Source organism: Pongo abelii, chromosome 4 (assembly GCF_028885655.2).
Source record: "Pongo abelii isolate AG06213 chromosome 4, NHGRI_mPonAbe1-v2.0_pri, whole genome shotgun sequence".
In the NCBI taxonomy this organism is placed as follows: domain Eukaryota; kingdom Metazoa; phylum Chordata; class Mammalia; order Primates; family Hominidae; genus Pongo; species Pongo abelii.
In genome coordinates, this window is record NC_071989.2 from 187,738,477 (window position 1) to 187,763,141 (window position 24,665).

The window sequence follows — 24,665 nt, forward strand, 5'->3', positions numbered from 1 at the left end:
CACTGATCTAGATGTTGCTGTGAAGGTGTGTTTTGTAGATGTGGGTAACCTCTACAATCAGCTGACTTTAGGTAAAGGAGATTACCCCCAATCATCTGGGTGGGCCTCTTCCAATCAGTTGAAGGCCTTCAGAGCAAAACTCTCTCTATATATCTATATCTAATCTATATCTACATCTAATCTATTGATCCTTTGGGCTCTGTTCTCTGGCGAGCCCTGACTGCTCCACTCTGCTGCCTTCCTCACATTTCCTCCCCCCTCACCCTAGTCCTCCATGCCACTCTCTTTGCTGGGTCCCCAAAACACCTGGCCGACCCCTGCCCTTGGGCCTTGCACTTGCCACTCTGCCTGCAGGAGCCCATCCCCCAGATATCCTCATGGCTCACTCCCCGCCTCCTTCAGATGAAGCCTGTACTGGATTGCCCTATTCAGAATTGCAGCCATCCCCCGCCAGCTTCCCCATTCTCTGTATCCTGCTCTGCTGTTTTCTTTTGTCCACAGCACATCACCCTCTAACATACAGTGTCATTTATTTGTTAGTTTTGTATGTTGTTTATTGTGTGTCTCCACCACTAGGGTGCAAGTCCCATGAGGGAAGCAGTTCCTGTATATTTTGTCTGCTGATGTATCCCAGGTGCTTAGCACAGAGTAAGCACCCAAGGGTACATGTGGGACCAAAATGAATAAGCAGTCTGTGAGGGGCAGTGAGGAGGGGCTAGCTGGGAATGAGATGGGGTCCTGGGACTGCTCAGCTGTGGGGCTGGGTCAATGAGTGGGGTCTGTGTGGGCAGTGATTGGTAGGACTGGGAGGACCAATGGTAGGCCGATGGGGCCAGCAATTTGGGCACCTCTGCAGGGTGCATTAAGGAGACTCTGGCTTTCAGTGACTGTGGGAGGAATGAGTATCTTGCCCAAGGTCACTCATCTAGCAGAGCTGGAGTTGACCTCAAGAAGACTTAACCATGACACAGTGCAAGGTCAAGCTGTGAAAGCTGACTTAAAGAAGTACACAGGGCATGGGCAAGACAAGGTCTGTGTGCCCTGGAAGTTTTACCTGTCTTACCTGTCTGCAGACCAGAATGGGAAAAATAACTCAGATGTTGATACTACAGGTAAATTCAGTATTTGAGAGCTCTGATCAGACTCAATCTGGCATATTGTATCAGTGAACAGTGCCTGGGGCCATGTTCCCCTAGACTAATGTACCCTTTCTGCTGTTTCTGTTAGGAGAGTCTGCAGGTAAATTTGAGAATAAACCACAGCCAGATGGAGGTGACAGGAGAGGGCTGGGACCCTAGCAATGGGACCACAGCACCACGGTGCCATGGAACAGTGATTTTTTTATATTACTATGTAGGATGAATAAGAGGGAAAAAATACAAGAAGCAGAAAGACTAGTTAGTGTTCTGACAGAATAATTGCTATAGGCTGAATATTTATGTTGCTCCAAAATTCATATGGTGAGATCCTAACCCCCAGTGTATGGTATTTGGAGCTGGGGCCTTTGGGAGGTTATGAAAGTACAGCCCTCGGGAATGGGATTAGAGCCCTTATCAAAGAGACCCCAGGGTGCCCTCACACCTCCCACCATATGAGGGCACGGCAAGGAAGTGCTGTTTAAGAACAAGCAGGCAGCCCTCGCCAGACACCAGATCCACTGGTGTCTTGCTCTTGGACTTCCCAGCCTCCAGAACTATGAGAAATGGCCAGTTTTTTAGAAGTCACTGAGTCTATGGTACTCTTTTATAGCAGCCTGAATAGAGTAAAACAGTAATCCACAAATGAAGTGATGAGGCTTACAATTTTCAAATTCAGTCTTCTTTTTTTTTTTTGGAGACAGAGTTTTTCTCTGTTGCCCAGGCTGGAGTGCAATGGCACGATCTCAACTCACTGAAACCTCCGCCTCCCAGGTTCAAGCAATTCTCCAGCCTCAGTTCCCCGAGTAACTGGGATTACAGACATGTGCCACCATGCCCAGCTAATTTTGTGTTTTTAGTAGAGATGGTGTTTCACCATGTTGACCAGGCTGGTCTTGAACTCCTGGCCTCAAGTGATCCACCCACCTCAGCCTCCCAAAGTGCCAGGATTACAGGCATGAGCCACCGCACTCAGCCAAATCCAGTCCTTTTATGAATTTACTTCTCTACACCCTTGCGTGCCTTTTAGAATTCTATCCAACTGGTCAGTTTCTTCTTATCAGAGCCTTATTCCTTCTTGGTTCCTATCCCTTAACATTTCTTCAGCCTTTTCTCCACAGGGTGGAATGTCATTTTTGAAACCCCCCAAGCTACTTGTAATAACCATCAGTATTCCACTCTGGCTGTCCATACTACAGCAGTTTTTCCCCCGTCAAAGCCCAAGAGATGGAAAATATTTAGTTTGGAATTTTTCACATTTAGAAACAAAGGTATCAATATAACAAAGAGTATTTGTGAAGCAGTTTCATTCTATAAAATGATGAGAAGATTCACTTGGAATTGTGCATTTTATTCCATTTTTGAAGAAGTTTTATGAAACAATATCTGTATAAAGGAGCAACCGAAGACCTAAATCAAACTTTTGGGAAAAGTTAAATTTATTGAATAGGGAGTAACTGAATAAAGTCAGTTACCTGGACTCTTTACAGTAAGCAATGAATGTAATAAATTAAGGGGAAATTTCTAAAGAGCAAAAAGGATAAGAAATGTGACAAAGCTATAATAAATGTGTCAGAAGATTCACACAAGTGAGACAGCCTAAGAATATGATTACTATACAGAAGCTCTTCTCTAGAAGTCTCAACACAGTGGACCACAGGTGAGACCTTATAAACAGATGGGTAAAGGTTACATCAAAACGTAGTCTTACTCTGTTGTAGAGCTCTCCCAGAGAGGAGCACTGCAATTTTAATTGTGTAAACATGGAATAAGCCTCCAACCCAGAACTCCATTTTCACTGGAACATATAATTCATACAAATAATTCAAGGGCAACAAATGGGACAAAACCTTAGGTGCAGGTCAGCTCTCACTCGACATAAGAGAAACCACACTGGAAGAATGCCTTCTAAATTCCACACATAGAAGAAAACCCACAAAACTTTATTCAGGAGTCCAGATAAATTGATTGGACCTCAAATAATTCAAACCCATGCAGGCAAAAAACAGGACAATCTTTGGGGAGCTGTCAACCTCCACTGAACACCACAGAAATGATCAAAGAGGCTAGGTGCGATGGCTCATGTTTGTAATCCCAGCACTTTGGGAGGTGGAGGCAAGAGGATCACTTGAGCTCAGAAGTTCAAGACCAGCCTGGGCAACATAGTGAGACCTCGTCTCTACAAAAAATTAAAACACTAGCTGGGTATGGTCGTGCGCACCAGCTACTCAGGAGGCTGAGGCGGGAGGATTGCTTGAGCCCAGGTCAAGACTGCAGTGAGCTATGATCGTGCCACTGCACTCCAGCCTGAGAAACAGAGCAAGACCCTATCTTGAAAAAAATAAAATAATTAAAAAAAGAAATGATCACAGGCAGAAATCCTATGCACACACTGAGTGTGGAAAAGCCCTCTTGTGGAAGTCAGTTATTTGTATACATCAGAAAATTCGGGAAGGAGAGTACTTCTCTGTGAATGTACTAAATATGATAACATCTTCAGTAAGAGAGGATGCCCCACTGTACACAGAATGGTGCATGCTGTGGAGATAACCTGCAAGTGACCAAATGTGAGAAAGCCACAGGAGTGATGGGCCTCGCGGTGGGTACATCACAGTTCCTGCTAGAGGGGCCCGCAGGCATGAACATGGCAGAGTGTGAAAGTCGTCGCGGGAAGCCAGGACTCTACGCCAGGAGCTTCACACTGGGGAGAAATCCTCGGTGCGATCAGTGTGGAAATGCCTTTACTAAGAACTGCTTCTGATTCTGAATCAGAGTTCACAGTGGAGAAAACCACATGAATGTAAAACAATGTGGAAAAGTTTCAGCTAGAAGAGTCAGAGCGCACTGCACACCAAACAATTCATACTGGGAGAGACATGAGAAAACAGCAAATGCAGGAAAACTTTCCCTTGGAGATCAGAGCTCACTGATCTCAGAGTTCATACAGGAGAAGAGCCCTATACAGTCACAAGTGTGGAACCGCCTTTGGCAAGAAAACACGCCCCATTACCCATGAGAGAGCTGCACAGGAGAGAAACCCTATGGAATAAATACATTCTGGAAAGCATTCAGCAACAAATGAAACGTCCTAATTCACACTATGGAGAAGCCCTAGGAACACAACAAATGTGGAGGAGAGTCAGTAGCGCAACAAAAATGTTGGTCAGAGGAGAAGCTTTTAAATTAATTACTTAAAACCTGCAGAAACACCTAGTCCCAAGCTCAAAACCAACTGCGCACCAGAGAAGCTGTACGGGAAAGTTTGTACGTTGGATAAAGAGTGGTTCACCCTCAAAACTAGCTCCAGACATCACAGACTAGAGAATGTATACTGATCTGAAACAGTGGTCAATTTAACAAATGTAAATTCTATTCCCAGGAACACAAAATTCCGTAACTTAAACCAAGCTTTCTGTAAAAACTATCAATGAAAATGTGCGGGCCTCTGCAGCCCAAGCCTCTTCCCCCGCAGGCCTGGTGCTCAGCTTGCAAATGGACCTCCCAGTACCTATGGGGAATGAAGGGTTTCCATACCCGTCCTGAGCCACCCACTTGGGATTCACCCTCACCACGGCCATGACTCTCTGTCACTGCTCCCAACCTGGAGCTCCTAAACCCATCCCCAACCCGAACACAACACAAATGGAACCCTGCTCCTTGTTCTCACATCACTAACACTACACACGTGTATCTGAATTTCTTCAGGTTTGGGAGGTTTTTTGGTGTTTTTTTTTTTTTTTTTTTGAGACAGAGTCTCGCTCTGTCACCCAGGCTGGAGTGCAGTGGCACAATCTCAGCTCACTGCAACCTCCACCTCCCAGGTTCAAGCGATTCTCCTGCCTCAGCCTCCCAAGTAGCTGGGACTACAGGCACCCACCATCACGCCTGGCTAATTTTTGTATTTTTAGTAGAGACAGAGTTTCACCACATTGGCCAGGCTGGTCTCGAACTCCTGATCTCAGGTGATCCACCTGCCTTGGCCTCCCAAAGTGCTGGGATTACAGGTGTGAGCCACCATGCCTGGCCAAGGTTTGGGGGTGATTTAAGGGAGTACGCACAGGGGAGGAAAACAGCTGTACTCTACGTCTGACCTTGCCCAATCCCAGGGGGATGGGGGGAAAGCCCATGGCATTGGGAATCTCATGGGGGCACACCCCAGTTCCTCAGCTCACTCCTGCGCCCACTGCAGGCCCTTCCCATGCTCACAGGGGTCTCACCCAGGGTCTCTCCCTCCATGCCAGAGGAATCCTACCCAGGCCTGAGTGCCTCCGTCCAGATGCATAGCCCCAGGTCTCCTCTTGCTGAGACAGCTTCTCCTCCACTCCAACCCCATGTTTCATTCTGGGGTCTGCACGTTCTTCCACACTGCCCAATCCCCAGGTTATGGGGGTTGACTGAGGGGAGGAAGTCTCCCTCAAACCAGGCAAAGCCCAGGGCTTCATCATCCTCTTTGGACTTCAGATGAGAGAATAAGTTTAGTCCCTCTCTAGAGCTAGAACCTTCTCGGTGGCTGTTTCCCACCATGGGTAGCGAGTCTGGTCTGTGGTGAGGAAGCATGAAGCTCACATGCTGGAATCGGGACAGAGCTGGGTCCAGTTCCTTCTCAAGGCCAGCCCCACCGATGCGGAGCGTGGTCTTCGCGAACTCCCTGCCTCTGACTGTTCACTGTGGACCCGGGCTCTATATAGCTTCCACCGTGAGGCAAGAGGAAGAAAGGAGAGGCAGCGAGCAGTCCCGTTCCCACCTGCCCTGCTACTTGTGGTCCTCTGCATCCTCGCCCTTGGGTGGGGCTGCCACCGTGGAGGTGGCCTTGAGGCTCCGCTTTCGCTTCTGCACATTCTGCTCTGGATGGAACAGGATGATGTAGGTTTTGGGTACGTAGAGCATGCCGAGGGACACCGATGCACTCAGACTCAAGGACACGGTTAGCGTGGTTGTCTGGATGTAGATCTAGGCCATGGAAGAGGGGACCAGATGGGACTCAGCCCTGCTCTCCCTGCCCCGCCCCACACAGTCCTCACCACATACTCTGGAGCTGAGTCTGTTTCAGCTGGGGAACTGGGAATGAGCACTTAGACCAGGACAACAGTATGAGCAGAGGCCCCGGCACCTGAGGGGCGGGCAGCCTCCATGCAGCTCTGGTGTGGGCAGGAGGGAGGGGTGAGGAGGGGTTATTAACAGAGAGAGACACCTGGGGAAGTGGGAGCCAGAGCATGTCAGCGAATGAGCATGTTTCAAATACATACAAATGAATAAACGGGCAGAGACAGAATTCAGGAGCAGATGGGCAAATAAATGGATGACACATGCATAAAATATTCTGCTGCGTACGTGAATAAATGATGCAGCAATGGGCTGACGTATTACTGGGTTGGCAGTTATAAAGCACATGAAGGCTGGGCTCAGTGGCTCACACCTGTCATCCCAGCACTTTGGGAGGCCGAGGCATATGGGTCACCTGAGGTCAAGAATTTGAGACCAGCCTGACCAATATGGTGAAACCCCATCTCTACTAAAATTACAAAAATTGCCCAGGCGTGGTGGCAGGCACCTGTATTCCCAGCTACGCGGGAAGCTGAGGCAGGAGAATCACTTGACCCAGGAGGTGGAGCTTGCAGTGAGCCAAGATTACAAAGATTACACTCAAGCCTGGGCAACAGAGTGAGACTCTGTCTCAAAAAAAAAAAAAAAAAAAAAAAGCATATGAAGAACTTGAATTAAAAAAAACAAGCTAACTGTAACTGGGTGACAGAGTGAGGCAATATCTCTCAAAGAAATGAAAATGATTAAAAAAAAAAAAAGAAGAGTGGAAGTTAAGAAGAGGGGTTAGAAGCTTGGCTAAGCGAATGAATGAACAAAGTAAGAAGAGAATGAGTGAATGAACAAGCAGCCGGATATGGGATAAACAAAAGCACGAACAAGCATTTAATCTCATGAATGAATCAACCAGCCGGACAGGCAGGAAACAGGCAGCGAGACCTCCTGGGGACCTCATTACCTTTTCAGCTGACTGGGCAGTGCCAAAGAAGATGGGCACGAATGCCAGCCAGATGATGCAGGTGGTGTACATGGTGAAGCCGATGGGCTTGGCCTCGTTGAAGGTCTCCGGCACGCCACGGGCCTTGATGGCGTACACTGTGCACGTGACCATGAGCAGGAGGCTGTAGCCCAGGCAGCCGATGAGAGACAGATCCGACATGTCGCACTTGAGCACCCCTCTGGCCTGCTCGGGGTCCACCGTCCGCTGCTCCTCATAGTCAATCACACTGTGTGGGGGCCGGGCCCCCAGCCATGCTATCACCCCCACCACCTGCAGGAGCCAACACTGCATCAGACACAGCACTTTCCAGGGACAAATCCATTCCAGCCCTGACAGAGGCCCCTGCAGGTCAGGATCCCCTTGAGGCTCTGGCCTGTGGAGGGGATGCTCCACCTCTTCGTGGTAGCTCTCAGGAGCACTCAGTGGAGAAGAGGGGATGGCAGCCCAGGGAGGGGCAGCCCAAGAGGGGTCCGTCCAAAGGCCTGCGACCTGGCAGCTTCGGAGAAGGGCTGTGCTGCCCGTGTATGTTGGCAACATCAGTGCAGTGTGCATAAGGGGCAGCTTGGTGTCCTCTTCCTGTATTCTAGCCATTACCAATGCCATTTACTGCACCCCTTCAGGGTAGACGGCTGTGGCCGGAAGCTCTGGAACTGAGGCCCTACTCGCATCACCTCTCTAGCCTCCTCACGTGTAGTGAGCTTCAAAATAAGGGCACATCACAGGCAAGAGAAACAAAGGAGCACTCAGTGGGGAGGAGCAGGAATGGGAGCTGATGCTGAGGAGTATTGGAGTCTGTGCAGGCCCTCACAGGGAGGAGATGAGTTACCACTCCCTCACATGACAGGAAACACAACCTCGAGCCAAGGAAAGCTGGGGAACAGGAACGAAGCCACCTGCATAAAGGCGGGACCCTGGAAGGGCTGCCCCACACGTTTGTGCAGGTTGTTCACTGTACGAGAGTGCCTGATTGGGGGCGGGGAGTGGAGCTGGAATCCAGCCTGCATGCCAGTGCCATGCCGAGCACCTGGAGCAGGGCCATGTGATCCTACTGGAAGGGATGCTTTGCAGTCATCTTCCCACCCAGAAGAAGCAGCTTTTTGTGCTTCTCCCAAAGGCAGCAGACCCCTGAACAAAGGACCTTCCAAATAAGTGGATCATGAGGTCAGGAGATCGAGACCAACTTCCAAAATAAGTTTGGAAGTTCCTACTAGAACAAGGCTCCAGGTGGGAAAAAAAAAAAAAAGTTGCTCATGAGAAACAAAAACGCAAGTCCAGGGCTGCACAGCAGTAACAACCAAAATGTCCCACAGATGCCGCAGCCCGTGGAGCGGAGAGCGCGCGAGCACGCCTCACTGGGAACGGACTCCTGCAAAATAACAGCAAATGAGCAAAGGACAGGAACAGGCTGAGCCCAGGAGAGGAAAGCCCCATGGCTGGCGCACTGGTACTAAGTGCAGGCAAGTTAAAACCACAGTGAGATGCCATTTCACAGCCCGTCATGATGTGGTAGTCATGGCAAAAACACCTAGCCCAGTTGCAGGCTTGTGTTTTTTTAAAGATCCCTTGTATCTGGAAAAGAGGGTACAGTGTGGGGCGGGCAACGGCTGAGGCTGGGGAGGAGAGCTGGGGGTCCCCAATGGGGTCTAAGCATCTCCACCTGGGGGTGGGGGAGCATGGAGCACCTCAGGCCGGGACGTAGAGGGCACCTTCTCAGGATGTGCGGCACAGGGAGACCCTGGACCTGACCAGGGGACACTCAGGCCCTGTTATGTGGAGGCAGACGGGAGCACCTCCTAGTCACGGAGAACTGCATGACCTGAGGCACGTGGCGTGTGTGGAACCAATAGAGAAGGGGCTCGCCAGGAGTGGACAGTGCCATGCCCAAACGGGTGAGCAGGTGTTTGCACTGAGGCCATCTCCACCTGGCCCTGAGAACCCAGCTGGCCCTGCAGTGTCACACCAGGTCACCGTCCCCAAGCCATCTGTCTCTCGTACTCTTCACACAGAAAACATCCAGGGCGCCCCAGACTCCAGGAGTTGTCTCCAAGGCTGTGATAACTTTACTGTCTTAGGAAAATCCCCCAAAGGAGCTCCACGATTTAATGGCCAGCACAAAACACTGGCCACTGGATGGAATTCGATGCTCCACTCCACAGTAAAATGTTGGACCCTGTGCCTCTCATCCACACTGCCCCAGTGAACAGGGCAGCAGAGAGTCCCTTGTGGAAACAGGAAAACCGGTCAGATAACTCTTTGTCCTATTTCCATATGTGAGTCAAATTGTGGAAGAGCATGCTTGCTTTATGAAAATAACTTCATTGTTGTACAGAAAGATCGCTGGAGGCCCACACTCCCCACCTTACTGCCCTGTTTTCCTTCAAGGACCCAGCAGGGTAGATGGTGGCCCTAACTGAGCTGCTGTCACAGGAGGGGAGGGGCTCCAGCACTTTGCAAGGCCGAGGTGGGCATATCACGAGGTCAGGAGTTCAAGACCATCCTGGCTAACACTGTGAAACCCCATCTCTACTAAAAATACAAAAAATTAGCCAGGTGTGGTGGTGGGCACCTGTAGTCCCAGCTACTCGGGAGGCTGAGGCAAGAGAATGGCGTGAACCCGGGAGGTGGAGCTTGCAGTGAGCCAAGATCGTGCCACTGCACTCCAGCCTGGGCGACAGAGCAAGACTCCGTCTCAAAAAAAAAAAAAAAACCCCACAGGAACCAAAATAGAAAAGAGTGACTCTAAAAACAGCATTTCTCTTTTTTGTTTTGAGACAGGGTCTCATTCTGACGCCCAAGCTGGATTGCAGTGGTGCGATCTTGGCTCACAGCAACCTTCAACTCTTGGGCTAAAGTGATCCTCCTATCTCAGCCTCCCAAGTAGCTAGGACTACAGGCACACACCACCGTGCCTGGCTAATTTTCATATTTTTTTGCAGACACAGACAGGGTCATGCCATGTTGCCTGGGCTGGTCTTAAACTCCTGGACTCAGGTGATCCACCCACCTCAGCCTCCCAAAGTGCTGGAATTACAGGCGTGTGCCGCTGTGCCTGGCCTTTTCTGCTTTGTTAAGTTGGACAGTCCCCCTCCCTGCCCTGGCCCTCGGGAGCCTACGGACCCACCTGCAGGGAGGTGAGGCTGAAGGTGATGACCAGCTGCGAGGTGGGGCTGATGAAGGGAGGGGGTGTGACCGAGCGCTTGCCCTGCTCAAAGATGCGGTAGATACGGTTGGTCTTGGTGAGCAGGGCAGAGTAGCTGAGGGTCGTGCCCAGGCCCAGGAAGAGCCTGCGGGCAGCACAGACCGCGGCCCCAGGCTCAGCCACCATGAGGAAGGTGATGGCGTAGATGAGGAAGATGCCGGTGAGGAGGACGTAGCTGAGCTCTCGGCCCGAGGCCCGGACGATGGGCGTGTTGTTGTGCCGCACGAAGGTGGTCACCACTGTAGTAGTGGCCATGATGCCCAGCACGGCCAGGAGGAGCGGCGGGGCTGCCCAGGGGGAGGACCAGCTCAGGCGCACCACAGGTGTGGGGCGGCAGCCCGTGTGGTTGGGCGTGGGCCTCATGTCCCCAGGACAGGCCTCGCATGTGAACTCGTCCACCTGGAAGCGGTACCCGTCACAGGCCTCGCAGTGCCAACAGCAGGGGACGCCCTTCACCATCTTCTTCCGCTCCCCCGGCCCGCAGGGCAGGCTGCACAGAGACGAGGGCACCTCGTGGGGGTCGCCAGACCACTGCAGGGCCTCCACCTGGGACGCACAAAACACAGGTTGGGGGCCTCTGCCTCCGGGATCCTGGACCCATGCCCACCCGGGGCTCGGTCTGCACACTCACATCCAGTCTGAGGGTCTCTGCCCACTGGCCCACTGCCTGGTACCCGCCACTGCTGGCACTGCCATTGGTCGCCTGGTACTGGAAGATGTCGTACCGCCCAGGCGCATCTCCGTTCTCGTTGAACATCACAGGGGTTCCTGCGCTGCCTGGAGAGAGAGCCCGTCATCCTCGTTGGTCCTCCAGCCCAGCAGAGCTGGCCTCCTGGCGAGGCCCCAAGGACCAGCAGGAGAAAGGAGGAGCTTAACAAACATCACTGCTCATAAGGGATGTGCAAATCCAAGCTGCAGGGAGAGCCCCCTTCACCCATTGGGATGGCTTCTATCCAAGAACCAGAAAACAACAAGTGTTGTGAGTGTGCGGAGAAATCGGAACCCTTGTGCACGGTGGGTGGGAAAAGGCTGCAGCCGCTGCAGAAAACAGTATGGAGCCTCCTCAAAAAATTAAACACATGACCCAGCAATTCCACTCCCGGGTAGATACCCAAAAGACTAGAAAGCAGGGTGGCAAAGAAATGCCTGTACAGCCACGTTCACAGCAGCATTATTCACACAGCCATAAGATGAAAGCAACCCGAGTGTCCACTGACAGAAGAATGGACGAACACGATGGGGCCCATTCATACAATGGGATGCAATTCAGCCTTCAGAAGGAAGGCAGTTCTGACCATGCTATAAAATAGATGGACCTTGAGGACATGATGCTCAGTGAAACAAGCCAGTCACACATGGGCAAACAGTGTCTGATTCCACCACAGGAGGTACCGAGGGTAGACAATTCATAGAGAGGGGCCGTGGAACGGTGGTTGCAGATGCTGGCGGGAGGAGGGGATGGGGAAGTGTTTAATGCATACAGAATTATGGTTTCATAGATGAAGAGGTCTGCGGATAGATGGTGGTGATGGTTGCATAACATTGTGAATTTCTATTTATTTATTTATTTATTTATTTATTTATTTTGAGACAGAGTCTCACTCTGTCGCCAAGGCTGGAGTACAGTGGCACAATCCCAGCTCACTGCAACCTCTGCCTCCCGGGTTCAAGCAATTCTCCTGTCTCAGACTGCCGAGTAGCAGGGATTACAGGCACCCGCCACCATGCCCAGCTAATTTTTGTATTTTTAGTAGAGACGGGGTTTCACCATGTTGGCCAGGCTGGTCTCGAACTCCTGACCTCAAGTGATCCACCTGTCTCGGCCTCCCAAAGTGCTCAGATTACAGGAGAGAGCCATCGCGCCCAGACTGAATGTATTTAATATCACTGAACTCTACACTTAAAAAATGGTTAAGGTGATACATTTTATATTATATGCATTTTATCACAATTAAAAATGAAAAAAGTTTCACTGTCCAGGCGAGAGGATGAGTTCAGACATGGAGGGAGGTCTGAGTGATAGTATGAAATTAGAATGACTTGAACAATGAGCTCTATTTTTCTTACAAGCTTGTTCCACCAGCCTGCAGAGCTGCTCTGGAGTCATATTAAGTTGAATTGATTAGCAGAGAGCATGGCGGAGAGAAGGTGGTGAGTGAGTGTTTAGCAGAAGAGCAGAGTTTTGAATTGTGTGAAGGACAGTAATTGAACAGAAAGTCATCTCTCCACAAACCATGGACAGAGCTTGAGTCCACTGGGGTCTTCTCAGAAGACACAATTTTGAGCCCTGACCACACACCAAGCTTGGTGCTAAGGGACAGGTCAGACCAACGCCTGTGCCCAGCGCATGACTCAGAGTGGGCGGCATGTCCCTGGGTAGGCGCCCCATGCAGTCTTAACTGTGCCCCACGTGCACCCCCAGGGTCCAGATGCCCTCAAGCTCTGCGCATTGGAGGGGAGTGTGGTGTGACCCACTGAGGGTTCCTGGCAGAAGGGATCAGAGAAGCTCCCCAGCATCTGAACTGTGCAAACCAGCGCAGGGAACACTGAAGCCTGGGGAAGGAGCAGTGTTAAAAAGTGGGGACCAGAACTTGTCTCATGTCTTTGGCACTCAGCCCCAGGCGCCCCCATTAGACCACTCAGCCTCTCCCAGCCCTTCCACCCTGAGGTCGTCCCAGGCCTCACAGACAAATCCAGCCCCCCAGCTGCCCTTCACTGCTGCAGGGGTGCAGGCACCCACTCACCATTGAAGCGGACAGCTCGAATGTACTGCAGAAGCGTCCGCCCATCAGTGGGTTCCATCGCCGGGCACAGGCCTGTGTGCCCAGGGCAGAGCGCCTGGTGCATGCTGTGGAGGGCATGGGCAATGGCGTACACCGCATCGATCACAAACTGTACCTTGCCCTCCTGCTCGTACGTGGAGTCCCGGCCGATGCGTTCCTCGCCTGTCCTAGGGATGCCCAGAGAAAGTGTGCCCGGTCCCCATGCACCCAACCCGGCCTCCCGCCTTCCCCCTCACCACCCTGGGCAGCTCTCACCTGTGCATTTGCGGGTGGAATCGTCTGACTGGGTACCTGAGCTGGTCAGTTTGCAGTTAAAATTCTCTTCCCAGAACTCGGCGAACCAGATGTTCCTGCGGTTGTTCTCCAGGGATCGAGTCATGAAGTACTGGTCAAATCCTACAGAGAGGGAAGAAGGGGGAGGGTGGCGCTGACTTGAGCCAGCTATGTTTCTCCTGTGTCTCTGCCACTTGCTCACTTTTAGCTAGGAGTGGCCAGGTGAGCTAGGTGTGGCCAGGTGTGCTAGGAGTGGCCAGGTGAGCTAGGAGTGGCCAGGTGACCAAGTTCTGATTGGTGGACTCAGAGCCAACTGGAGGTTCCAGGGTAGCATTTAAATGCTGATGCAAACTCAGAGCCTCACCATTTGAAAGACTTTTATCCCTACTCCTTCTTTCCTGTTAGGATGCTGCTGTGAAGATGTAAAGGGTGGAGCCTCAGCAGCCATCCTGTGACTATGAGACCATAAGCAGGAAGACCCAAGGCAACCATAGGGAATGGTGGAACAAAGGAATGGACAGAGCCCAGGGCTTGGAGAGCATCATTCACTCACTGCCCCACGCCTAAAGTCGCCAATTCTCAGACCTCGTGTCTTGTGATGAGATGCCTTTATCGCTAAAACTACTCTCAGTCCAGGCTGCCACCTGCACCCAAATGCAACGTAGCTGAAATAAAAGGTGTGATGGTGTATATCCCCCTAAGGCTAAGAGGCCCTAGCAGCCAGGACTCAGCCTTTCCAGGGTCTGTGTTTCATAAAATAGCCCTGAAGGATGTCATCAAGGTGTCCTCAGTCCAGCCTTGGGGAAAATGAACAATCCTATTGTAAAGTGAGCCATCTGTTCCTGCTGGATTCATCCAGATCCACAGGTGGGACTGGGGGTGCAAGGGCCTCATCACTCTGATCACCAGGATGGTATATTACGTATCCTTGGTTTCTCTCCCTCCCACCCTCACCCTCAGATTAGAATGTCTTTGGAAGCACTAGAAATACAGGCACTAAATTAAGAAAAAAACCCAAAAAACCGACAATTCCTCCCCGTCCAGTGAGTGGAGCGTGCTTTTCCTCGCACACCATCCCAGTCAAGCACTGCTTGGAGGGACGCGTCCACAGATTATCAGAATCATAGGATCTGGGGATCTGAGAAGGGATCTGGATTACGGCACCAATTACACAGATGCAGAAAATGGGCATCCACAAGAGGGGGTGCTGGGGAGACGCGTGGGGTGGTGGATGCAGTGCCCCTGGACTCACCGTCGATGGAGGCCCTTTTGGGCAGGATGGTGATGGCCCCGACGGCCACGTCCTCCAGGCTAAAGATGGGCGAGGTCTTGGCTCCCCAGCTGTCTGAGCCGACCCACAGGAAGTGGCCGGTCAGGTTGGCCTGGCGAGCTGCCTCCAGGACCCGCCTGGTAGGAGCAGGGCTGGGGTGAGGGAGGGCCTGGGAGCCTCCTCCAGCTCGGCCCTCATCCCTTCCCACTCTATCCATCTCCCCTGCTCTATAATCACTCACCAGATCCTTGTTTCTCAGGAAAAACGGGGCTGGAGGCATTTAGGGCACTTTCCCTGGGCTTTCCTCTGATCCTAGGCCTGCCCACTTGCTCTGCCCACTGTAACCCACTGTACAGGGGGGCTCAGAGGGACTCCTTGGGGGAAAATCCAGTTCGAAGCCACCCCCTCCCCACATGCCTCCACCAGCGTCACGCCCAGCCTCCTAGGCTGGAGATGAACTCGGGCCGGTGGGTCTCGGGCTGGGGTCTGCAGCCTCTGTACGGACCCTGGGCTCCTTCCCTCACAGCTCCTTTTCTGCACTGGGATCTGCCCACAGGTCCCTCCCGACACCCCTGGGAGCTGTAAACACAGACACATGTTCTGTGCGCTATTCAGTCTGGGCTTGCGGCATCTCCCCACACCAGGCTGCTTCGCCGCCGGGGGCACCAGACTCAGAGGCAGCAGCAGGGAAGGTGCGGGGTGCAGGGAGCAGGGGAAAGGGAGGAAGGGAGGGTGTGTAAGGCAGCCATGTGCAAGAGGAGGGGTGGGACCCTCAGGGAGAGCCCCAGGAGCCCGGTGATTGTGCCACTGTCTCACCTGATGTCATCCTCGTTGGCGAAGATAATGATGCCCCGGGCATTGGGCGTCTCCATGAGTCTCCTGATCACCTTGCTGAACTGTCCTGGCTTTGGTTCCCTGGGAATCTTGATAGACTGGGCAATACAGACCCCCCCTGGGTGTTGGGGGTGCCAGAGTCAGCTTCTGTCACACCCACCCACACACCCACCTGGCCACCGCTGCAGAGGACTGCGTAGCCTGGCTGAAGGGTCTGCAGGGGTGAAGTCTGGCCTGCACCCTCCGCCAAGCCTGAGGCGGGGCTGAGTCGTCCAAAAGAAAGAAGCCCCGCCCACATGGAGCACCAGCCAGGCAACCTCGGCCCAGCATGGACCTGGGCTCCCCATCTTTCTGCTTCTGCCCCGCCCGAGGGCCCCGGGCCCACACTATGTAGACTCCTTGGTGCCTCGGAGCCCCCAGCTCACCAGCCTCTCGGGAGATCTGAACGAAGGCCTCAACGCCGCTTTCGCCATAGTTGCCCTCGGAGGCCAGCGTGGACACGTAGTTCCATCCCAGCGCTCTCACGATGTCCACCATGGCCTGCGCCTGGTAGGAGTCGGGTGGCACCACCCGGGAGAAGAAGTCATAGCGCGTGGAGTCGCTGAGCTCCGGGGCTGTGGAGGCATAGCTGATCTGGGGTATCTGTGGGGCAGGACGGACAGCTGGGCTGTGGATGGAGGTCAGTAACTGGAGAGAGGGAGGGCAACGGGGGCCCAGGAATGGACGGGGCACAGAAGGTGTGCGGCAGGGACCTGGGACACAGATGGGGCATGGAAGGGTTGGGGTGGGGACCTGGGGCCAGCTGGAGCAGCCACCTGGAAAGGCAGGAAGCTGTGGGCAAGGTCTGTGTTTTGCGAGTGGGCCTGAGAATTCCGTGAATGTCGTGCGTGTGGGAGGTACGCAGGGCTGGGGAGAGGGCAGGACCGCCACGTACACTGGTACAAGGTGTGTCCTGAACAAGAACCCCCCAGCAGAGGGCCTGCAGCCCATCCAGCTGCATCCGCCTGTCCTAGTCAGCCCCAGGGGAAAGCACATTTCTTGATTCACACCAAGGGGTGGTCTGCAGGGATGGGCAGCCCTAGGAGGGATTAGGGCAGACAGGGGAGCAGCAGGGGGTGTTTGATTTAAGGCTATGTCTGGCCTGGGATGGGGTTTGTTGGAAACTGGGTTTCTCTGCATGCATTAGAGTGATTAACAGCAGCGCTCAGAGGCTGAACTGACCGGGGAGTGTGGAGGCGGAGGCACGGGGCTGAGAAGGCCACCAAGAGGGGGCTACGGGGCTCCAGGGCAAGAGGGGCTATAGCAGGAGCTGGTGTGAAGGCCAGAGAGGGGGAGTGTCTGGAAGGAGGGAGCGGGGCTGGTCCAGGGTTGTTTGAAGCAGGATAGTATAGAGAGAGCATGAAAAGGAAGCCGGGAGTGGCAGGGAGAGAGAGAGAAAGAGGGAAGGTGGGGGTGGAGAGGAACAAGAAGGAGAGAGAAAGAGAGAGAAACAACCGAGGAGACCAAGAGACGAGAAAGGCCCAGTGGCCACAGCTCAGTGAATAATGCTGTGGTCCTCCCAGCTCTCCTGGACACTTGAGTTTGGGAACAACCCTCCCATGTCCCCTGGACCTCCTGAGGGAAGTTAATTTAAAATGCCTGCCAGCACGCTCATGTGGCTGGGAAATGAATGTAGTTCTTTCAGACCAGGAACTGCAGCATCTTGCCTGTGGCTGTGTTTTGCACAGTTTTTATTAATGTTTGCATTTCTAGTCGGGCAGCACAACCTCAGTCTGGGCTGAGCTGGCAGCAGCGGGCCCTGGGCTCACAGAATCCTGCCCGCCTGAGTCCCCATCTGGGCCCCTGAAGGCCTTGGGGTCTGGAATCTCTGCATTCCATCTAGAAGACAGAGACAGAAACTAGAGCTCTAGGCAGGGCAGGGGACACATACAGGTGGGTGAAAAACCCCTGGGCGGCCACACAGCCTGTCTGGTGCCAGCGTGGAGGTGTCACATCAACACTGCCAATCCGAGGAAACAAGGATGGGGGCTTTCATGTGCGCAGACGATGGGGAGCAGCCCCGCACGCCTGGAGCAAACACAGACGCTGCTCCCGGGAGAGTCGGAGAAGCTCTCAGGAAACAGAGGTTCCTCCCCTGGGCAGATGGAAGCTAGGCCTTCCTGCTTCACAGACAGCCGGATGCACACAGGCCCCTCCCGCCACAAAACCCCAGAAAAATTGTCCCACAACCCCCAGTGAATGACCAAATCGAAAACCCCAAACTTGTATGCCAAAGCCCCCTAATCCCGATTCTGCTGGCCCCTAGGACTGCAAGGAACACGCTGCCCCTCACGGGACGGTTCCCTACATTTGAGGACAGAGCAGGGCCAGCCCGGGCACCTGCGCAGGGCAGGGTGCAGGAGACCAGCGCTCAGAAGGGAAAGCCTCGCCCCGCTCTCAGACGCCCCTTGAGGGAGGGTTCAAGGCAGACATTTTGAAAATAAATGATCAAAAAAGAGAAAGACCAGACCTTTCCGGCCTATCCACCCCCCATAGCAGCCCAGGGACACGTCCCAGTTACTGCTCTGGAAGAAGGAAGGGCCCGGGTTCCAAATAAAACTGAAAGTTGAAATACCACTGGGCGGTCCGCAGGTCCAGGGGGCGGGAGCACCTTGTATGGTTGCAGGGGGTGTGCCCAGAACAAGGGCACCCGAGCACGCCGCCAAATGGGGACTGAAGTCAGGCCGCCCTCCCCAGCCAACCGGCCAGAGGCGTAGGTGGCACCCGCCCGGGAAGGGGCGCCCTTGCGGGGCGGGGTAGACAAGGGCGGCTGGAGGGGTTGGGTGGATCCGATTCAGGCCTGCCTCGGGCCCAACTGACAGGGCTTCTTTGACGCTGTGTGAATTCGAGTGATTAAAACGGAGACTCTTCCAGAAGAAGTAAAGGAAGGAGACTTGGGCCACCCCAGGGCGAGGACGGGAGAGAGACGCTGGACACCGAGCCCGGCCCCGCGGCCCTCACCGCAAACAGGCGCAGCACGTTGGCGACCATGATGGAGACGGAGCTGGCCGAGGCGCCCACGACGGCCACGACGCGCTCGGGGGGCGCGGTGCGCAGCGGAGGGACGCCTCCCGGGCAGCGCACGCCCACCTCCTCGCCGTCGCCGCGGCCGCGGATCAGCGCCTGCACGAAGCTCAGCGCCTGCTCCAGCGCGTAGGTGTCCCGCGAGCAGGTGTCCAGCAGCCGCGCGCCCAGGCGCACGCCGGGCAGCAGCTCGGGGTCGGCGTTAACGCGGTCCAGCGCGTACAGCATGGCCTCCAGCCGGTGCACGCCCTGCTCCTTCTTCAGCGGCCCGCACGCCCGGCCCGCCGCGCCCCGCGCGTGCACCGGGAACAGGCCGCCCAGCGTCAGGCCGCCCGCCAGGCGCACGGAGCCCGCGGCGCGCGCCAGGCCCGCCTGTGCCAACCACGCCAGCGGCAGCAGCGCCACGAGCAGCGGCTCCCGGGCTCTCCGGTGCCGCTCCATCGGCTCGTCTAGCGGGCTGCGGGGAGACAGAGGGGCGGGGAACGCTCTGAGGGCGGGGGAAGGAGAGCGCGGGCTCGGGGCGCGGGGAGGGACTCCGGGGTCCTGGGGAGGAGCTCGGGGCGCGCCTTCCACTTTGGCTCTGGGGAGTCAGCTCAGCCGGCCTGCCCAGGCCTCCGTCTCGCTCTTACAAGCGCTGAACGCTATTGCCCGGGGTCCCGCCCGACCACTGCCTCCGCCCGACCACTGCCTCCACCCCTCCAGCCCTGCCACTGCCTCCACACCTCCAGCCCTGCCACTGCCTCCACCCCTCCAACCCTGCCACTGCCTCCACCCCTCCAGCCCTGCCACTGCCTCCACACCTCCAGCCCTGCCACTTCCCGACAGCTTGGCCCCTCTTCCTCGGGGTCCATCCCCAGCGCACACCCAGGCTCTCTCCCCAGCCAGTCACCTGCGCCAGCCGCTGTCGGTTCAGGACAAGTCTGTGACAGATGCGGCCGAGGCCCTGAGCGAGAGAGGATTTAAGGATTCTAGGGAGGGATGAGAGACCGCTCTGAGGGTGGAGACCCCTCCTGAGTGTGGGGGGTGGCGGTGCTGGCTCTCCCCGCATCTCCTTCCCCTCCCTCTCCTAATCTCTGGGTCTGTTTCCTGTTTTCCTGCCTTTGGTTTGCGTCTGACTCAGACTGTCTGGCTGTCTCTCTGGGGCTGTGTCTGACACATAGTCTCTGTCCATCTCTATCTCAGTCTTCTGCCTCTAGGTCTCTGTCCCTCAGTCTCTGTCTCTGGCTTTCTGCCTCTGTCCTCTTCTTGGAAATCTTTTCTGTCTCTGTCCCTTCCTGTCTCCCCCTGCCGTTATCTCTCTGTCTCTGACCCCTTTTCTGTCTCTGTCTCTCTGTCCTGGCCACTGGTGCTCTTGACTGCAGTTGCCTAAGGCATTCCCCAGCTTTCTCCTTGCAGAACCTGCAGGGGGCAGGGGCTGCCTGAGCTGGGAGCGCCCGAGCAAGAGGAGGAGCGAGGGGCAGGACGGGGTCAGGAGGGAGAAGCCTCTAGTATTAGCGAACTTACAACACCCTGCAGTCGAGAAACAGCCCTCGAGGAGTGAGTTGAGTTGCCCAAGTGCATGCAGCTGGCATGTGTGGGCATCAGGATTCACACCCAGAATGGCATGAAACAACCAACCCACACTGCCTTGGATGGAGGGAAGGGAGGGGCCGGCTCTCCTTGCAGCTCCCACTCCCGCCTATTGCATGGGAGGATGGAACCCCGAGGGGTTGTTCTGGCTGGGTAGAAAGTCTCCTCGGGCTCTGGGTCTGAGGCAGCTACTCGAGCTGTGGTACACACTGTGCCAATGCTCTCTGTACCTAACTCTCCATCTCATCATGGAGGCCAAGGTGAGGGGGCTTGGCCAAAAGATGCTTTTATCATCACCCCCATCCGAGGCCTGGGATTTGGCTCTCTGATGCCAAGAGAGCAAAGGGCATCCTGGAGACAGGTGGTGAGCTCCTAGCCACAGGGATTAGCAGGCTCCTCGAACGAGGGCCTGAGCCGGCTTGGGCTCCATTAGACAGGCTGGATTAGGGTGGCTGCGGGGATTTGGACAAGACTGGTAGAGGGAGCAAGCAAGAAACATGCCACCTTTCTCTCTTCCCCCACCTCTCCCAGGCCCTGATAGTTTCTACTGCCAGAACCACGTCTCCTGGTGGAAGCCCAGAGTCAACAGGCTGGGTCTAGCCCTGCTCCTATCCATTTTAACAGTGGGAAGGGTGGGGAGCTTGGCTGGTGCCAGGCCCTGAGCCTGACATTGCAAAGGACTGCATAAACTGGGTTTGGGAGGTGGATGGGCCCTTCCCCGTTCAGGACGAGCCTGACAGCTCCCAGCACACAGCAGCCTCCTGCTTGGCACGACCAAGGCAGCGACTGCCCCTGTCTGGAGGACAGACCATCAGGAAGTGGGGGCAGCAGCTGGGGGACTGGCAGGGGGTCCTCACCCTGTAGGAGGGAGGCGCGCACACCTGTGAGCAGGGGGCTGGAGGAGAAGGGGAGAGGGGTGGCAGGATTTTAGGCCTGATGGAGATTTGGCTCTTGGAGGGGTGGAGGATGGCGTTGCTGCTGGGGCATTCCCTGAGAATATGAGGACCAGAGACAGCGCTGAGCAGGTCAAGGAGGGCAGAAGCCAAGAGTTCGGGTTTGGGCAGGAAAGTGGAGGCTTCGTGGTTCATGAGCCTGGAACCGAGGGAAGAGGCCAGGGCGGGAGAGAAAGCTGAAGTGTGATCGCCACGGTGGCGTTTAAAGCCGTGGGACGCAGGAGCTCACTGGGGCTGAGAGTGTGGACAGACAGTGAGGATGGAGCCCCAGGAACCCCAACATGCGGGTCTGAGCAGAAGTAAGGAAACTGGGAGGGGGTGGCCGAGGAGTTAGAGGAGAACCAGGAGTGTAGGCAGCAGAGGGGCCCAGAAACAAGGATTGAGGAAGGAGAGAACATTCATCATAACTTATTCAGCCCCTTGCAGGGGCAGAAGGCCAAAGTGCACCTCGCACAGATGAGAAGAGAGGCAAAGAGGTAGGGCAGCCCCATCGCCACACCGCTCAGACGCCTGTGGCTTAGAAAACCCCTGCAGCCTTCACACTGTGTTTGTGATTCAGCTGCCCCTGCTGCCGTTGACAAGCACACAGGAAACTAAAATCCGGGCTGCTGCCTTCCGCTTGCGTCCACGCTTCTAACCCCAGAGGCGGGCCGTTCGGTGTAGCCTCCAGACTAGCCCCCGCATTTAACAACCAGGTGATTCTAATTGCAAAATTAGTTTAAAGCTCTGCGTTCCTGGGGTTCGTTCAATGGTTAGACTCAAAGCTTCCGATGCCAGGATTGGGATGTTAGACTACTCCACCCTCTCTTTTGTTGGGAACATGTTTTCTGGGTGAACCGGTGCATCTAGCATGGACTCTGGCTCAAGGATGTTGAAAAGCATGGGGTCTATACCTGGGAAGGCCACCTGATCCCTCCCGGAATGTCCTGTGTGGAGCAACATGGGGTGTGTGTGGGAAGTAAGCCTCCCAGCACACTCAGCCCTGCCAGCCTGCGCTCCCAAGCGCCCTCGCACCCCCGAGGGGAGCCATGAGCCCCTCCAGGCAGCAGGGCATGTGTGTGGGCCCCGGCTGTCACAAAGACCCGGGGTCACCTCCTCCAGGCTTCCCCATTGGCCCCTGGCCTCCTCACTGCACTCTCCGGGGCTCAGCTGCCACGTGATCCACTGCATGAGGACCAGCTTTTCCAGCCACGAACACCAATGGTGCTGCTGCCTCCACATGGGCTGGTGCTGCTGGTAGACCCATCAGCCAGGAAGGAAGCAGGCCAGGCACGGTGGTTGCTTGAGCCCAGGAGACTGAGACCGGCCTGAGCAAGATAGCAAGACCCCGTCTCTACAAAAAAATACAAAAAGTAGCCAGGCATGGTGGCGCACACCTGTGGTTTTAGCTACTCGGGAGGCTGAGGTGGGAGGATCCCTTGAGCCCAGGAGGTCAAGCATGCAGTGAGGTAGGGTTGTGCCACTGCACTCCAGCCTGGGCAACAGAGCAAGACCCTGTCCCCCCCCCGCCCCCACCAAAAAAAGAAAAAAAAAATAGCAGCCTGGGGCTAGAACTTCGAGGATGAAGAAGGGGAACAGGGTCTGGATGAAGAGACGTTGCCAGACTTCCTCAGAGCTGTACCAGGACAAGCAGTCACCTCTCCAGCCTCCCTAGTCAGGGAGACTGCCTGCTGGGGACACCCACCCCCAGGCCATAGGGCCCTCTTACAGCACCCTGATATAGCTGCTCAGGCTCGATGAAGTAGCACAGAATTTTTACAAAATGCGCAGGACGTCATTTAAAAGGTTGCCCCGAGAAGAAGTCCTGTTGTTCCCTGACCCTGGGACCGTTTTCCTCAGCTGGGCTGCCATAGCAAAGTCCCACAGACAGAGGGTCAAAGAACAGAGATTTTTTTTTTAATGGTGAAAAGCTTTAATAACAGACAATGTGATTTCATAGGCAACCAATCAGCAGATTAACGAATCATTTAACTTTCTTTATATAAAACCAATATTCCACTCAAGAAAGATGAACCAAAATGGATCTTTTTACACTCACCAACATAACTAAGTACAAATGAAGTCCATGATGTACCCCATTAGCATGCTACATGTGTGTCAGGAAAACAAGCCCTCCCCCGCCCCAAGCCCTGGCCCCCTGGCAAACAGATAAATGATGTGCACTGCGTGATGATACCATTAGGTGAGAACTTTGGTTCATGCAGTCAGCTGCCATAGAGGTTGCACCCAAAACCCACGACCCTAGCACGCAACGTCAGTCAGTGGTGGTGGCTCATGGTGTCAGCTGTGTTCCTTCCACACCAGGTGAATACTGTGGTCAGGAATACTGGTGGCAAAGACCAAGCCCGTGTCATTGTGCCCATCTGCTCCATTCAGCCAGGATGCTTCGCCTGCCAGGAAGCTTGAGCCCCTCTTTGATTTCTTCTACTCTGGAAGAGGCCGGTGACTAATCAGGCTCTGGGTCTACAAGTCCATGATGTGCAGGTGGCAGCTGCCAAACAGTAGGGCAACAATATTTCCAAAGCCAAGCAAGGCCAAGTTTGCTATCTCAGGAGTCTTGATGACCCTGAGAACATCATAACTGTTGGCAAAGTCCCGCTGGTAGAGACCGAGTGCTGAGCTACAGACCGTGTATTTGCCATCAACATGAAGTCTTGGCTGCAGGTGGATACTTCTGTCCTCAGAGACAAGACAATGTCTTTAAGCACTTGCAGTTGACTTCTGTCCCAACTGGCCAAATCTTAAGCTCATATTTGTCTGCACTTAAGAGGAGGTATTCTTCAGGGCTGTGTGCAAGAGAGACTGGACTTTGCACTTCTGCAGAACTACCTTGGTGACCCATGCCATGTGCCTAGTGAGTGAGCTCAGACATGCCCCAGTAGATAAAGTCCGTCCTTTCACAGTGAAGTCCACAGAGCCACTCACCAAGATATCATCGTAGTCCACACTAAACACTGCCCATGTGTGCCCGCGGAAGTGCTGGATCCTGGCTCTGGAACTGCATTCCCAGCAAGCCACAATGTCGTCAAAGGAGCCTGTCACAAGCTTCTGTTCACTGAACTTCACCACTGCACAAGTGTGGGTCTGGATGCCACAAGCGCACTGCCCTGTGGTCACATCCCACAGCTTTGCAGACCCTGTGGCTGTTTTCCTCAGCTGGTCTGCTGTAACAAAGCCCCACAGACAGAGGGTTAAAGAACAGAGATTTGTCTTCCCACAGCTCTGGAGGCTGGGCGTCTGAGATCAGGGTGCCAGCGTGGTGGGTTCTGGGGCGGGCCTCTCCCTGGCTTGCAGACCATCCTCTTCTCCTTGCGTCCTCATGTGGCCTTTTCTTGGTGTGTGCAGGAGGAGGGAGAGTCCTTTTGTCCTCTGCTCATGAGGCCACCAGTCCTATCAGATTCGGGCTCCACCCTCGTGACCTCATGTAACCTCATCCCCTGTTACAGCTCTGCTCTCACAGCACTCACATTGCCAGTAGGGCTTCCGCGTAAGAATTTGGGGACACGACTCCCTCCGTAGTCCTCTGACTGGGCCTGAGGCATCCG

At 54.6% G+C, this 24,665-nt stretch overlaps 1 protein-coding gene and 1 pseudogene across 1 annotated transcript; both read right to left on the reverse strand.

The window, feature by feature from the left end:
* Positions 1-2,212: 2,212 nt before the first annotated feature.
* Positions 2,213-19,532, reverse strand: GRM6 (glutamate metabotropic receptor 6). Its single transcript, XM_002816301.3, has 11 exons — positions 19,488-19,532; positions 18,536-19,055; positions 15,961-16,177; positions 15,518-15,653; positions 14,684-14,838; positions 13,414-13,554; positions 13,120-13,320; positions 11,007-11,152; positions 10,298-10,921; positions 7,135-7,446; positions 2,213-6,086 (listed from the first exon to the last, which is right to left on the reverse strand). The coding sequence occupies exons 2-11, from the start codon at positions 19,037-19,039 to the stop codon at positions 5,889-5,891; spliced, it is 2,634 nt and encodes an 877-aa protein (XP_002816347.3). The 5' UTR covers positions 19,040-19,055; positions 19,488-19,532; the 3' UTR covers positions 2,213-5,888.
* Positions 19,533-23,269: 3,737 nt separating this feature from the next.
* LOC103890791 (F-box/WD repeat-containing protein 2-like) lies at positions 23,270-24,363 on the reverse strand (annotated as a pseudogene).
* Between the last annotated feature and the right edge of the window lie 302 nt (positions 24,364-24,665).